Genomic DNA, 17,043 nt, shown 5'->3' with positions numbered 1-17,043 from the left:
TGACATCATCAAACTCTTCATAACTCAAGGCAGATGCAATATCAATCATCATAATGTTATGAGTCTTCTTTATAGCAATGTCATTGATTGATAATGTACCTGATGGTTCTACATATTTCTCATCAAGATATTTCAGACCAGTGTCACCAATGGAAGCTAGATGAAGTCTCATTAATCCCTGCCATGCTGAGAAGTTGTTTCGGTTAAGCCTTGGGATTTCCCTCTTGTAAGACATCTTGATCTTTGGCTTAGATCTTTGAAATCTCCTCCTACAAGCACCAAAAGCTCTGATACCAATTGTTGGAAAATGAAGATGGGGTAACTGAGAGGGGAGGGGTGAATTAGTTACCACAAAAACAAATTCAACAGTCTCAAAGATGCCTTAAACTTAGTTGCTGCTGCTACTCGGTAAACACATAAATTATTGCTTAAAATTTGATAGATGTTTAGTTAATTTATTAAGCATTTACTGAAATAAGCGACCATGCAAAAGAAAGTAATCATGAACACAGTAGACACCAGATTTACGTGGAAACCCAATATGGGAAAAATCACCAGCAACTAGTCACCAATTTTCACTCTTCTGAAGTGAGCCCTGTTAGGAGCCAACCCTGTTAAAGGTTACAAAACACACTGTTAGGTGTGACCCTGTTAGAGGATTTAATCACCCTGTTAGGAGTGGCCTTGTAAGAGGTCTTTAGAACAATTCAACCGAATTGCCACCCTGTTAAAGGATTTATGGAATGGCTGTTAAACCAACTCTGTTAGGAGATTTTGGAATCACTGTTACAATGGTTAGAAAGCAACAATGAATGATCTGAAAATACATGCAACTTATCTTGTTGAATACAGATCTCAGTTTAGCTCCACAAGATCCTTACTGATTAAATATATCTTTGCAGCTCCAAGATTTCCCTCTGCTCAACTCTGCTTAGGCACACATAAGTCTCTTCCTTGCATTTCCTTGCACTATCCGTATACATTCTCTATTCCACACTTTTTCGCATCTTGAGCACCTCTTTATATACTATACATAATACTAGGTCGGCCCAACCAACTTGACAAAACATATTCCAAAGTCGGCTTGAACTAACAATCAAAACAAAACTCTTCACTTGCCGACGCTGCTCTGTCAATACAGAACAAAAAAAAAAAAAAACTGCTTCCTGTGTTAACCGGCAGAACTCGGTAAAAACTACAATTACCGAGGAATTCGGTAAACCTGCCACTTCCTTTGGAAACCGACTAGACTCGGTAAAAGCTGTCTTCGACTACCGAGTGAGCTCGGTGAAAACTAAGCTTTCCTTAGCTTACCGTGCGAACTCGGTTAACACTAACTGTCCGCTACAAAATCCTTTGATACCCGAGTGATCTCGGTAAGAACTAAACTTTCCTTAGCTTACCGTGCAAACTCGGTTAACACTAACTCACCGTGTGACATACAGGAATGCTCGGTATACACTGCAAAAGGCTTTACTGACCGACTGAGCTCGGTAGACTCTGTAAACTATTTTCCTGACTGACAGAACTCGGTAGACTCTGTCTGATAACTAATATGGCATTTGTGTAACATCAAGGACAATACACAATTACTTAATTGTATCCAACAACTAGAGCATCACCGCGCAAGACGGAAACTAGAGCAGATGCTGAGCCAACCCCTGCCACGACCATGCCCTTGGAAGAGCCCTACACCGAGGCCTGGTTAAAGGCTAAAGCTAACCCGAGAGCAAATGTCTGTGAGGGTAAAGATGCAATCGTAGGCGCAATTGTGGGCAAGGATGTGGATGTGGGCATTTTCGCATAAGGTAAATCAGAGGAAATGCTGAGCCAACCCCAGCCATGACCATGCCCTTGGAAGAGGCCTGCACTGAGGTCTGGTCAGAAGCGAAAGCTGACTCGAGAGAAAACATTCACGGGGGCAAAGATTTTAGAAGACCAATAATGTTATGCTAGTTGGAAGATATCATTATTTTTTAGATAGGTTTTAACTTTGAGCTTTCATTACAATACATGGAGTACATACTCACATTTATTTAATATAATAGATGTCGAAATTTTTTTTTTTTTAAATGTATCCTTAATTATTATTCAATATTGCTACTAAAAGAATGGCTATTAATAAAAATAGGTTCTAAATTTCAATTTAAATAAAGTTTTACTTTTAATCCATAATTTTAAATTATATATAAATAAATAGAGAATTTATTGAAGTCAAGCATTCATATATCAATGTAAATTGAATACAATAATTAGTAATATCTATCACAATATAACATCATAAAAAATTTAAGTAAAAACTATCATTTAAGTATTGTACATTTTTAATATTTAATTATATAATATAATGAATACCAATTTAAACTATTTTAATAAATAAATATTATTCTCTAACTATGCAAAAATTGTATGCTTATTCTTAGAGAGAATGCATTTTGAATTAATTTTTTCTAATATGAAAATATTAAAATATTAGAATTTAAAATTAAAATTGTTTATAAACATTTAAGAAATAAAAAAAGTGATTGTAATAAGGAGAGTAATATTGTACTAATAAATGGTAGAGGAGGGGGAGAGAATTAACTGATAGAGTTGATGCTTTTACTAATTCAATTTATTACTGACATTAAAAAAAACTCTTCTATTTTTTTTTCTTAGATAATAATAAATTTTCTATCCTAAAATTGTCTATACTATATAATTTGATGATTGTCATTAAAAATATTCATTTATAAATTCGTCAACTATAAGATTCAAACATCTTTATTTTTATAAAGGTAAACTAAACTAATAAAATGTCTTTAGTTTTATAATAGTAATATAAAATTAGACTTTGAAAAATTCCTTTAAACCTACTAAAAGATCACTAATGTATTTTTTAATAGGTAATAAAAGAATACTATTTTTTTTTTGATAGGTAGAAGATCAATAATGTTATGCTAATTGGAAGATGTCATTTTTTTTAGATAGATTTTAACTCTGAGTTTTCATCATTTTTTTTTTTTAGATAGATTTTAACTTTGAGTTTTCATCATTTGCATTACATGGAATGCATACTCACATTTTTTCAATATAATAGATGTCAAAATATTAAAATCAAAAATTTATCCTTAATTATAATTCAACATTGCTACTACAAGTATAGCTATTAATAAAACTAGGTTCTAGATTTCAATTTAAATGAAGTTTTAATTTTAATACATAACCCTCATATTGCCAACTGATGGATGTTCGTTGCAGAAGGTGTACGTTTATCATTCTTATTTCTTATCTCGGAGACTTCTTTCCAGTTGATGTAATAATGCTATCATGTGTTCTGATGTATTGTATTTATTCTCACATACCTTGCGAAATGTGCAGTGGATGCTATTAATTGGATGTACTTTCATTGTATAAGTTATACTTATGCTTTGCTTATGTGATTATGCATTTGGTATTTCTTTCTATTCATAAGACATTGTACTTGAAACTTAAACTAATTAAATTAAACTTCCTAAATGTGACTCAATGTAAAGGAACCCTTGAAGAATCGAAACTATATCTATAATTGCTAATGTGTATTTGATGTGTATGTTCATATTACTTTCGCATTAATGTTATCTTGATGTTGTTCAAACCTTTAAAATATATATATAGTTCAATAAACATTGTAACATGTTAGGTTTTTTTCTTTTGGGTTCCCGAGCGGTGTTATAGGGAGTCCCTTGGAGATGTCGATGTCAACCAGGATGCGAGCATACATCATCCGAAACACATTGGAAGATGCAGTATCAACCAACAAAAACTCTCTGAAGGCATCCCCCACCGCCTCCAAGTTTACCATAGGTGAAGGGGGATATTCGACAAGCTGACCCACTAAGGGATCTTATTTTAGGATTCTGTCGACAGGTCAAAATCCTTATACCAAGGTTTAGACATCAAGGGAAACTTCTCCCCCCAAGAGAAACCATAGCGCAAGATAGCATTTCTATCTTCAGTAGTATCAGATTTTACAATGAAAAAACCCCTTGCCATAGGGTATGTCTGAGTTGTTCCTGAAATGAAGGGCTCCCAAACACGGCAAATCCAAGCATGCAAGTTCGATACAAAGGGCCAAAAACCCTTAAAACGGAAGATAGCAGCAGTGGAGGAGATATCATCCACATAAGTGGGAATCTCATCTACAATTTCAGGCTCTAAATCAATCATCAGGTTACTTACAGCCATTTGCACAACATCACAGAGCCCCGAACGCACAGTCTAACCTCCAATGTCGGCCTCATAAGTGGCAACATCTACATAAGAGATGGCGGATCTACCAGCAGCACCTTGAGGCAAAGCAGTAGTCGTCCCAGTAGGAACAAACACAAAGAGGTCGCCAAAACCAGCACCACAAGCAAGAGAGGACAGAGACCCAACTAGAGCATCACCGCGCAAGATGGAAACTAGAGCAGATGCTGAGCCAACCCCAGCCATGACCATGCCCTTGGAAGAGGCCTACACCGAGGCCTGGTTAAAGGCTGAAGCTGACCCGAGAGCAAATGTCTGTCGTGGCAAAGATGCAATCGTAGGCGCAGTTGTGGGCAAGGATGTGGATGTGGATGTGGGCATTTTCGCATAAGGTAAATGAGAGGAAATGCTGAGCCAACCCCAGCCATGACCATGCCCTTGGAAGAGGCCTGCACTGAGGTCTGGTCATAAGCGAAAGCTGACTCGAGAGAAAACATTCACGGGGGCAAAGATTTTATAAGACCAATAATGTTATGCTAGTTGGAAGATGTCATTATTTTTTAGATAGGTTTTAACTTTTAGCTTTCATTACAATACATTGAGTGCATACTCACATTTATTTAATATAATAGATGTCGAAATATTTTTTTTTTAAATGTATCCTAAATTATTATTCAATATTGCTACTAAAAGAATAGCTATTAATAAAAATAGGTTCTAGATTTCAATTTAAATAAAGTTTTACTTTTAATCCATAATTTTAAATTATATATAAATAAATAGAGAATTTATTGTAGTCAAGCATTCATATATCAATGTAAATTGAATACAATAATTAGTAATGTCTATCACAATATAACATCATAAAAAATTTAAGTAAAAAGTGTTATTTAAGTACTGTACATTTTTAATATTTAATTATATAATATAATGAATACCAATTTAAACTATTTTAATAAATAAATATTATTCTCTAACTATGCAAAAATTGTATGGTTATTCTTAGAGAGAATGCATTTTGAATTAATTTTTCCTGATATGAAAATATTGAAATATTAGAATTTAAAATTAAAATTGTTTATAAACATTTAATAAATTAAAAAAGTGATTGTAATAAGGAAAGTAATATTGTACTAATAAATGGTAGGGGAGGGGGAGAGAATTAACTGATAGAGTTATGCTTTTACTAATTCAATTTATTACTGACTTTAAAAAAAACTCTTCTATTATTTTTTCTTAGATAATAATAAATTTTCTATCCTAAAATTCTCTATACTATATAATTTGATGATTGTCATTAAAAATATTCATTTATAAATTCGTCAACTATAAGATTCAAACATCTTTATTTTTATAATGGTAAACTAAACTAATAAAATGTCTTTAGTTTTATAATAGTAATATAAAATTAGACTTTGAAAATTTCCTTTAAACCTACTCAAAGATCACTAATGTATTTTTTAATAGATAATAAAAGAATAATTTTTTTTTTTTTTGATAGATAGAAGATCAATAATGTTATGCTAATTGGAAGATGTCATTTTTTTTAGATAGATTTTAACTCTGAGTTTTCATCATTTTATTTTTTTAGATAGATTTTAACTTTGAGTTTTCATCATTTGCATTACATGGAATGCATACTCACATTTTTTTAATATAATAGATGTCAAAATATTAAAATCAAAAATTTATCCTTAATGATAATTCAACATTGCTACTACAAGAATAGCTATTAATAAAAATAGGTTCTAGATTTCAATTTAAATGAAGTTTTAATTTTAATACATAATTTTAAATTATATATAAATAAATAGAAAATTTATTGTAGTCAAGCATTCATATATCAATGTAAAATTGAATATAATAATTTGTAATCTCCATCAATATATAACAAAATGAAATCGCACATTATGTGCCTAATTTGTGTCTCATAGGGTGAGAAGCCATTGAACCTTCATAGGTGGATTAGGATAAAAATCACTATTGATTAAAACAAATAAGCCTAATAGACATTAAAACTACTTTTGAAAATCTATAAAATAAAAAATCAAATTAAATTCTCAAAATAACAAAAATAACATATAACTTAATAATTATATAAAACTCACAATTTAGAAACAACTTGCTTGTTTATAGTATTATATAATATATAAATCCTTCATTTTTTCTTGTTAAAAACTATATTAAAAAAAATTAAATTTGGAATGATATCAAGACAGACATGCAACATTAGAAGATCTAACTGGTTGAGTTTAAACAGCAATACATGCAATGGAAATGATCCCTAAAAAATATATCACTATGGTAGATGACCCAGTAGCCACTCAGGCTAATTTTGGGCACCTAGAACGCCTGATTCGTAAAGTCAAAATTTGCCGATTTTTTTGGTGAAGAGCTTAAAGCTAATCTTTTGGCTTTTTTGCATTTACAAATCTCTCTATAAAACTTGTAGAACACGAGGTGGTTTAAAAGTTTCATTTTAAAACATTTGCCGTGAACCCGTTATATTCACCCCCCAAAAGCCACTCATAAAAAAATAATATTTTTGCACAAATGGACCAATCAGCAACCAAGAAAGCTTAAAAAACGATCAACTATTAGTACATGTGTGATCGACTATTAGCATGTGTGCTATCATTTTGGGGGGGTTTTTATGAGCGGTAATTAGGAGGATGTGGTAATTAGGGGGATGTATGACAGTAAACATAGCAGTCATTGGAACGTGGGCAGCTATTAAATCGTCTCCCCTACAATGCAAAAAATATTATTTTACTGAAACATAGATTTACCTCTTCATGTTCAAGGCATTTCTCTGATGCAAACTTTTTCCTAAATATTCAGTCATTGGAACGTGGGCGGCTATTAAATCGTCTCCCCTACAATGCAAAAAATATTATTTTACTCAAACATAGATTTACCTCTTCATGTTCAAGGCATTTCTCTGACGCAAACTTTTTCCTAAATATTCCTCTTTTGCTTCTAGTTTTTATGCTGACCACTTTAACTGCAAACTCTTGCTTGTTTATATTCTATAAAAAATTTAGAATGAATTTTGTCTACTTTGTTAATGTTTTAGTCTTATATGTATCATGTTGTTTTTAAGAAAATGGCTTCGATTCTGCAAAAGCTTTATCATAAATTTTGTCTACGTTGTTGACATTTCAGAGTCTTATATGTATTATGTTTTTTTTAAGACAATGGTTAAATTACATCTTAAAGAACCAGTTATCTTCATTAGTACACCGCATCAAAGAACCCAATTAAATTTCGTTTAAGCCTGTTATTTGAAAAAACCTGAGTCAAAATATATAACATTTGCGTAACCTTAGCACACAACATTTTGTGTCTATCAAGAGAATGGATACTTCAGTGCTTAATGTACCCAAACGAAAATGTAATAATTAAATGAAGAAGAAAAGACGGCTTGATTATCAAACTAATATGGTAAGATTTATATACATAAAAAATAAATGAAACAGGATTAGAGCATTTGATCATCAAATATCTTACGTTTCTCACCATATGCCAGATGTCTAGCCAATTGCCTTCAACACGACACGAAAAATGTCGCATTTTTCACTCAATTCTACTTCTTAGAATGTCTACGATTTAATTTTCTTCGTGCATTCGGAGAAGGGCTACTTGGAACAGAGTTGGCATTTTTTTTATTCGTTCTGCTCAATCATATCATTGCAAAATGAACTTGTAAAAGGCGCTCTTTGGATATACTCCTTTGAATTTGATACTAGAGAGACAAAAAAATTAGGTGCATATGGACTTACCCAAAGATGAATGGAAAGAGCATAAATATTCCAAATAGAGGAAATAAATATAATACAGAACCCTGGAACATCCAAAAAAAGAAATCAATATCCAAATGTGTTTTGTAAGAATAGAAATTCTGAACGGTTGATATAAAAACATTGTATCATGTAACTTGTTTGCAATGAAATCTTGAAACAGTTGCATAACAGTTCATTAAATAACAAACCAATGTTTCTAGCGACAATATCATTAATTATTCATTCCAACCCAAAATAGAACAAATTCTTGATCTGTTATTGACACGCAACAGTCTTTCATATTGGAAATCATTCTTTAACAAATTAGTAAATACTTTCCATCTAGGGCAACGTCAAGAAGCAGATACACTAAACACAAAAATGATATAATAACATTTATGCAACAATGAAATGCATTGAAATATCAGCCAAAAATAAAAAATCTTAAATAAGACAAGATATGAAAATATTATTCTTTTTGTTAGAAGCAACTATGATAAAAGATATCTCCAGAAGTCGTGCCATGCAGTAGATACCCAAAAGATTATCATATACGACTGGGCCACAACAGGTATGTCAGTTTCACCAACCATAACATCCAATAAGCAAATGCCAACTATAAACCATTTGTACATTGTAAAAAGAAGTATTTAGCTACTTGAAACTCAATGCCACGTCTTCTGTATTTGCTATTTCTTTCTGTTATTATTAAAAATATCCTACTTTCTGACTACATCTATTCCAACTATAAAGATTGGTTGGTATCCTTACCAATGACAGATATTTGCCAGCTAGAATAGAGGATGAAACTGCAGAAACAATCTACCGTATAACTAGGCTGAACATAGTATTGGAAAAATGTCATAGCCCATTACATCCTGATGTCCCTAGTGACAGACACAATAGATGATAAAGTTCCATGGCATGAATAGCATAGAAATGACAAAACCTGGGGTGGCTTTGATTATAGAGATACCCCCTAGTCATGTTGTAGAAGCTTAAGTACACCTTGAAGTGGCATTTACCAATTAAAAATAAATAATCTGGATGCAAAGAATTTGGGATCTATTTCAATTCGGAAGGAGCCATACTCGTCCTCGAGAAAAATCTAAATCTAAGGTTTTTGAACCCTTAATCTAGGAGAAACTAAGTTCCCAAATAAATCATTTACTTGCCAATTCTAGTTATGGTATGATGCAGTCATGGTAGGAGGGTCCTCAAGGAGAACAGTCCAGACGATGCAACAAGAGTCACACAACAGAGACAACACCGAATTGAGAGAATGCAAGATTGAACATCCAAAAGTTCATAAATTGATTTACAACTGGCCAGCTACATGCAGGCTTACATTGTAGGTATACGGGCCTAATTACAGATCAAAATCCAGATTAACCTCTTACCGGACCTTCAAGAATTAATCTCCCTTAAGCTCACTGTCTATAAGGATCATATAGCATTCACAATGCATCAAGTCAGCCAAGAAAGATCACAAACCTCAGGGTGGGAAAATGTAATATGCAAAATATAGGTCAGATCCAAATCATGAAGAACCCCTCCCCCAAGATCTGAAATGGAGAGTGAACCCCTAGAGAGGTCGACCAAGAGCATAGGAACATTGCATGAGGAGCCAAACAAGTTTGCCATTCAAGGAAATGCTCTACAAGATTAGGAAATCCAGCCAGCTGAGAATGTGATGAACAAATAGGTTGAGCCAAATATCATAGAGAACTCCACCATAAAGAATAGGATCAAGTTGCAAACCCAAAGTAAGATCAAACATGAGAACAAGAATGTGTCAATCAAGTTCACAAGAGAAAATGAGTAAATACTAAAGGATGCCGAGAGAGACACGGACACTGCAAAACTGAACTGAATAGGAACAAAACTGAAGCAAATATTTTTGGTTGATGCAAGATTGCCAAGAACCAAGGATGCTCTTGCATCATGGTAAATCTCACAGTGCTACTTTCATTCCTTGTGTGCTCATATAGAGTTCAGTATTTGAGAGGTTGGAAAATTTTGTGGAAAAATTTGCCAACTCTCTCGTCAAATCCCAAGAATTCATTAGTGACATCACAATTCCATGATGATTCTAATGTGATTGAGAAGCCTAGCACAAATTTTGGAGTTGTTTTTCTACACTTTCAGATATGGATACATTGGTCCACTCTTAGAAAATGCATCTTGTTTTCAGTTATATTTTTAAACCATGTAAACTTCAAATTGCATCAATCCTAGGTAAACTAGGTTGTAGACTGCCTAAAGTAAAACATTTCTGCAATTTGCAAGCAAACTAGGACACAATTAACTATTGTTCCAAGATGTGGGTTTTTATTATTTACTTTTTTTGTAGAAGTGTGTAAGAATCTACCTCAAACTTTGATACCATGTAAGAATTTGTCTAGGGCAATGAATGCAATGCCAAGATCTAGAAGCACAAGAGAGACAAGAGATGATCAAATGAGAATCTCAATAATGATCAAGTGACAATGGATAAAGATGTCCAATATTCAGATCAATACATCGTAGAAGTACCTGAATATATAGGCAATGCAAGATATCGAGGTGTGTGAAAGTGATAAGCATAACAACTAAGCACATGTCCACTAAAGGTGGATTTGTGCATGAAACTACATGCAATAATGAGAGGATAAGAACACAAAAGTGTATCACACAAAGAGAGGTGTGAGACAACATGTGCTGAAATATAATGCACACTCCTAGTTGTCTACATAGCAACTAATATGCAAATGCATTATCCTAAGTAAACTTGAGTAAAGTGTAATTAGTAAGGTTTAATTACACCAAAAAACCCCATTAAGTGCAACTTAGGGGAATGCACTTGAGCTTACAAGGTTAGATAACAATGCAAGATGGGTCTCAGCTACTAGGCCATGTTAGGTACCCATGTACAATATGCAAGTGCAAAAGATATGCAATGCAATCTCTCATAAAATGGAGAAAGAGGGAAGACCTCATGGGAAAAAACCTCCCCAAAAGGAGAGATGAAGAAAAGGCAAGATGCATGCATGGATGGAGTAATCAAGACCCCCCTATTATGACATACATCATGCATATACAATATACAATATAGAACCCCTCCATACGAAGGAAATAAGGAGACATGATGATTACTTCCATAGTAATGTCCTACAAGTATGGTGAGTGTCTACAAACAACATTTCTCCCTTTAGGAAGAAGATACACCAAGAACAAATGCAAATATGCTTCCCATTGTGGATAGGAAGAAGGAAGAGGAATCCAAATGAAGTATGATGTCTCTAAAGTTTGAAGATGTGTCACCATGTCCTTGTTTGATGAAGATGTCACAAACCAATCAGGATCAAGCCCAATAGAAGAAGGTGACAAACAAGGAACCAACAGTTAACTGATCCATGAAAGAATGTGGTCCAAACTCCAAAGATAAAGATGCCTCTTCAAAAGAAGTGAGGAGAAGCAAAGAAGGCCCCCCCTCAATGTAGAATCACAACCATGATAGATGCTCCTGGATCAATGTAGAAGCTGCACCAAGAAAACTAAATGACATTCCTCCCTTGTGGAAGAATTAGTGCCATAAGTGTCTCCAAGAATCCTCCCCAATCAGTAGGAAGAACCCTCAAAATGTATGATGACTCAGGAAACTGGATAGGAATTGCAACACATGAGTATGATCAACCATGCAATATGCCATCTCAAGTAAAGTGTGAGACTCATGAAAATCAATCTCCAAAGACTGAACTGTCTTCGCTGAAGTGAAAGAGACCTCCAACTATTGTTTGAAAGTATCCACAATCATGTCAAACTTGAAAGAAAGATCGAGTGGAGAATCATGAGGGTCAGAATGTTCCCTCGTAACATCTGAAGAAGGATCATCCTCAGCAAAGAGAAGATGTACATCATCGATACTATCTCCCAAATCTGCAATGTAGGACTTCACAAACAAACCTATAATGTCTGTGAAGTAGTCATCCCAAGGAGCTATAGATGGAAGACAAGGAATTTCTCGTCGCACTGAATCACTTGAATCCATATCCGCAATAATAGATGTGAACTGCAACTGGAGAAGTCGAAACTGCAACTGGAGGTAAAAGATCTTTTGGTAATGGAGAAACATTTGGATCTCCATACACCTCCTGAAGATAGATCCAAATATCATAAGGATCAGTTGACTTCATGTCATCAAGTAAATCCATAACCTCCATAGCCATATGTAGATAAATTGCACAACAAAACAATTTCAAAAGTGTCACCATTGTATGAAAGTCCTTTCACATATGGCAATGCATTATGCTCACTAAGATAAGTGAGAACTATTTCACTCCATTGCTTATAGTTTTATGTTGTCAAGATAATTAAATCATCCTCATTCATGATGTATTAATCAATGCACCCCCCAAAATGCAATGAATCAAAGAAACCCCCCTCCCCCCCGCCCCCCCTAAATAGATGATTTTGGCACTTTATATGTAGTGCAAGTACAATTGCCACTTGCTCAATTGGCCAAAGTGGACTTCTAATTCCGATTAATACAAATATGAGACAAGAGACTCAATTCAATTAGGACACAAGATCTCTATAGGATCAATGAAGTACAAGTACCCAATAAGCCAAAATAGATCAAATGCTGAAAGTGATATTTGTCATGCAAATAATTCTATTCTATGATAGAAAATCTAGATTGCTCTTCTGCACTTTCAAAAAAAATAGCACCTAAAAATGTGTCTATATGAGCCCAAACGAAGCCTCTGAAGTTGCAAAATCAAGGATTGGATAGCTACAATTTCCAAAATCTACACTTTCTGATTCATCAGAAATTTAGGACAAAATAAAAAACAATTGCATCTGATTTGGAGTCAATATGACAAGGTTATGGCCCTGCAAAGTTAGACTGCAAAATCGGAAATGCAAACCGTGAGGGGTCAGAAAAGTCAACACCTGATGACATCAACAATCTTTGAGACCAAATTTGATAGTCGTATCGAAGTCACAGGAAAAAATCCTCCTACCTGTATTTGACATCTTGATGGGCATCAGTTTTAGTATGGTAGGTTGGACTTCGTGGCAAAAAAGGGCCAGATGATGACTTGAGTACCAATAGGGTGTCTAACTGTGTATTGTTGATGTGGCTCTGCTAATGTCACTGATGACTAGATAGTATGCTGATTGTGTAAGAAACTTATAGGTCAGTCCCCATTTTGCTAGGAAAAGGTCAAGTAGTTGAGATTTGGAGGGTCCCATGTATCAATGCCAAGGTGGATCAAGTTGAGCAGATCAATGCTTAGCGTCCCAATACAAGGGGAAGATCCACTCAAGTCAGGTACTACCTACGGATTGCTTGTGCTTGGGCTCGGACCTCAAATCACCTTTGAAATGTAACCTCGGTCACAATTGTTGGATTCATGAGGAAGTTGGATCACAGGTTGCCAAATGTGACTGCGAATGAGCTTTGATCCTAATGTGAAGGGGTTTTGCACTGATGTGAATGGGTGCCGCCAATGAAGGGATTAAACCAACTATCCAACCAAGTTGCCAATGATAGGATCTTTTGCATCTCTGAGATCTATGTCCTCGGATTAACAATGTGATCGGGTTTTGTTGGGCCTACATTGCCAAGGAAACTTGTGAGCTCAGCTTTCGTGCAAAAGCAGCCTGGAGAAAATGTGACCAAAAAAGTTGCTTGAGCTAGATCTATTTGGTGGGTCAAAGGGTTGTGTAAGAATGGTGTCAATTCTAATGCGATCGTTGGCAATGATCTTGAGCAAAGTGTCACATGAGGAAGAACAGTTTGATAACCTCGCCTCCTTCAAACTAGCCTGATAATCTTCAATGGTCACTGGCAGAAGATGAACACTACTCGAGATGGGATCACACATGGGTCGAAGGTCAAATCCATGTGATCAGATTGATTTGGTCTACTCAAATGTTTGGCTTGCTCAACCCATAGAGATATGCGTCGACATGTGAAAAATGCTGCCAACAATGTGCTTGATCTACTAGGATTGAGGAAACTATGTGCTCGTGCAAGGAGATCAGGCTCGTAGCTCCACTGTACCAAAGAGCCTTCAACGTTGATTATAGGCTTTTCTGAGGTGGATTGAGCAAGGCATGTTGCTCTTTGATATCGCGCACAATCAAGATGGGATGCTCACTAGAATGAGGGATATGCTTGGATCACAATGAATCGTCACGCTCCAACTTCCTATATGTCGTTATGAACTTGGGTTCAATACAGAGTGACTTCTTTCGATGAGAATTACTGCTCGGGCTTATGGGAAAGACCCACCTGAACCAATCTTGTCACTACGGCTCGGCTCGGTGACGATATGGGCACAAGGGTGTGGGATTTTTTATCCCACATCCACTACTTAATTGATATCTTACTCCTTTAAATATTAAGGCCCACGACCATTGAAAATGAGACTCCCATTGTGTGATACTAGTCAAGAATATTCTCTGCACAATGTTACAATGACTATCTAATGCACAACATTATAGTGACTATCTAATAGAGGTATAGTAGTCAATTTGGCCAAACAAATTTTGTCCCATGAATAATTGTAGAAAAATGCAATAAAATAAGGACGAGAAAAAATGTGGATTCTACAAAAAAAATTGAAATTTTGTTTTTGAATATAAAACTCGGATCTTGTACCATCAATTTGTAGATCAAGCTTTAAGGTTTCAATTTGCAAAACACTTTTGCCTCATATTTGAATTTTGTCCAACATAGACAAACTTATAGTTAAAATTCAATGGAATGGCCACCCGAACGCAATGGTTAGGTCTGATCTTGCTCTAGACGCTTCCACAAATATGTTGATCCCGGTTCTAAATCATGGCCCTCCAAAAGATGAAGCAAAATGCTCTACAATGGCTATGCAATGAAATGTTCCTTTGGCTCTGATACCATGTAAGAATATGCATCAAGCTCTAATATCATGTATGAATTTGTCTATCGCAATAAATGCAATGCCAAGATCAAGAAGCACAAGAGAGACAAGAGATGATCAAATGAGAATCTCAATAATGATCAAATGATAATGGATAAAGATGTCCAATATTCAGATGAATGATGTGCTTGAATATATAAGTAATGCAAGATATCTAGGAGTGTGAAAGTGATATGCACAACAACTAAGCACATGTTCACTAAAGGTGGATTATCCTCCATTGTGCATGAAACTACGTGCAATAATTAGAGGATAAGAACACAATGGTGTATCACACAAAGAGAAGTGTGAGACAACATGTGCTCAAATAGAATGCAAACTCCTATGTGTCTACATTACAACTAATATACAAATGCATTATCCTAAGTAAACTTAAGTGTAATTAGTAAGGTTTAGTTACACCAAAAAAGTGGATGAGTTGACCTCACAAACTAACAATCATTTGTTGGCACACCACTTGTCAGAAAATGGAGATCAAGCATAAAGGAATATAGGATCAGATATAATATATTTTTTTTTACTTCTTTGTCCCCAATATGGTGAATATTCTTCTAGTCCGATGATGAATCAAATTTAATATTATTTGCAGGAAGTATATGAATCTTGGACAATTTCTTTGTATCTTTCAACCCCTTCTTCAATGTGGTCTGCGAATGCCAATGAGACTGCTGCAAGGTAATGGTAATCAATGTAATTTAAATGTAACAAGTAGGACTTACAGAATTGTACTAGCATTGGCATAAATCTGTATATTCTCACTCAGCGATCCCAAGTTCCATATATATTTGTGCAATGAGTCACATCCCATGTAGAGCGTGGCTTGAGCCACATAGGGTCATGTCCCTACGCAGGATGTGACTTCTTGTATAGATAATACCAGTCATAACAAATTCCTAATAGTACCCGATCCTCTTTAGCATTCACTATTTAATATATGTGATCTCAAGGATGTTATTTGTATAGCAAATTAATCATCCGAATAATAATAACTGCATTAATGACAGACTATTGATTCAATCGGTTCTGATTAGAAATTGTTAAACAATTGTTAAATATCATATGGATGTATAAGTATATATGTATGCATGCATGTATATATGTATTAGTTGTCTAATGATTACTAATCAGAGATAATAATGATTAACTAAATCATAACAATGTATCTCATGATCAAATCAATCCAACTAAAGCTACAACATTAACACTCCCTCTTAGCTAGGGAGGATTGTTATAGAATCAACACACAGTGCTTTCAAGCAAATAGAGAGAGATATCATCTCAATATGATATTCTCGGAAATGACATATTTAAGGATATGAACTTATATCCACCAATTTCATGTTATCTTTCAATATCATCAGAAGTATGATTCAACCAAGAATATCAACCATATGATATTCATCATACTTATATTTTGATTGGTATGTGCACTAGCATTAAGTCTCATGATCCTTGCCAAGGAAAATATCTGCACATGGTGTCTCCAATACTATGTCTCATAGTAAACACCATGCCATACATCAATGCAATAACTTCAAGAAATATCTATGAGATCTGTACTATCATGATCTCCATAGACATCAACCAAATGATTGTTAAGATTTCATGATCATTGCAAATGTAATTGCAGTATATCTTTTATGTGTTTCCCAAGTGCAGAATTGAATGCATATATATAGGAGTCAAAGAGACATGTCTCTATGTTAATCAATATTGGTTATTCTAGATTAATTTCCATTACACATTATTAACAACATTACACACACACACACATCTAATTGATGATTAATCAAATGCAATAATGTTTAACCAATAACCATAGGGGATTAACTCTAGATCAATTTAATCCCACTGAAGCTACTATTTTAACACTCCCTCTTAGCTAGGGAGGATTGTTATAGAACATATTATTATCTCAAGCATAGAGACAGATGTTACATCCCAATTTTTGACCTAATTTAAAATATAGCTATTGAGATTCACATGAAGTCAGTTGACAATTAAATTTGTTATAATCCTGGGAAATGGTAAGATGGTTGGTCATTATAATTTCATGTGAAGATAATATGCTAGTTGATTGTTTATCATGAATTCATAGAATT

The 17,043-nt window shown here is 34.4% G+C and overlaps 1 protein-coding gene across 3 annotated transcripts in view; it reads right to left on the bottom strand.

The window, feature by feature from the left end:
- Positions 1 to 17,043, bottom strand: part of LOC149546932 (uncharacterized) — a 159,163-nt gene that overhangs the window by 26,525 nt on the left and 115,595 nt on the right. For 2 of the 3 annotated variants that reach the window (XM_089791435.1, XM_089791436.1), the window contains 2 exons: positions 7,992 to 8,053; positions 7,459 to 7,883 (listed from right to left, as the gene is read on the bottom strand). In XM_089791435.1, coding sequence (XP_089647561.1) covers positions 7,796 to 7,883; positions 7,992 to 8,053 — 150 coding nt within the window. In that variant the 3' untranslated portion in view covers positions 7,459 to 7,795. Of the gene's footprint in view, positions 1 to 7,458; positions 7,884 to 7,991; positions 8,054 to 17,043 lie in introns of those variants that run through there. The other variant, XR_016353797.1, reaches the window with a different exon arrangement.

This window comes from Cupressus sempervirens, chromosome 7 (genome assembly GCF_028749045.1).
Source record: "Cupressus sempervirens isolate cs-2001-9-10 chromosome 7, ASM2874904v1, whole genome shotgun sequence".
In the NCBI taxonomy this organism is placed as follows: domain Eukaryota; kingdom Viridiplantae; phylum Streptophyta; class Pinopsida; order Cupressales; family Cupressaceae; genus Cupressus; species Cupressus sempervirens.
The sequence above is the reverse complement of the archived record's forward strand: the minus strand, read 5'-3'. Positions and strand labels throughout refer to the sequence as shown.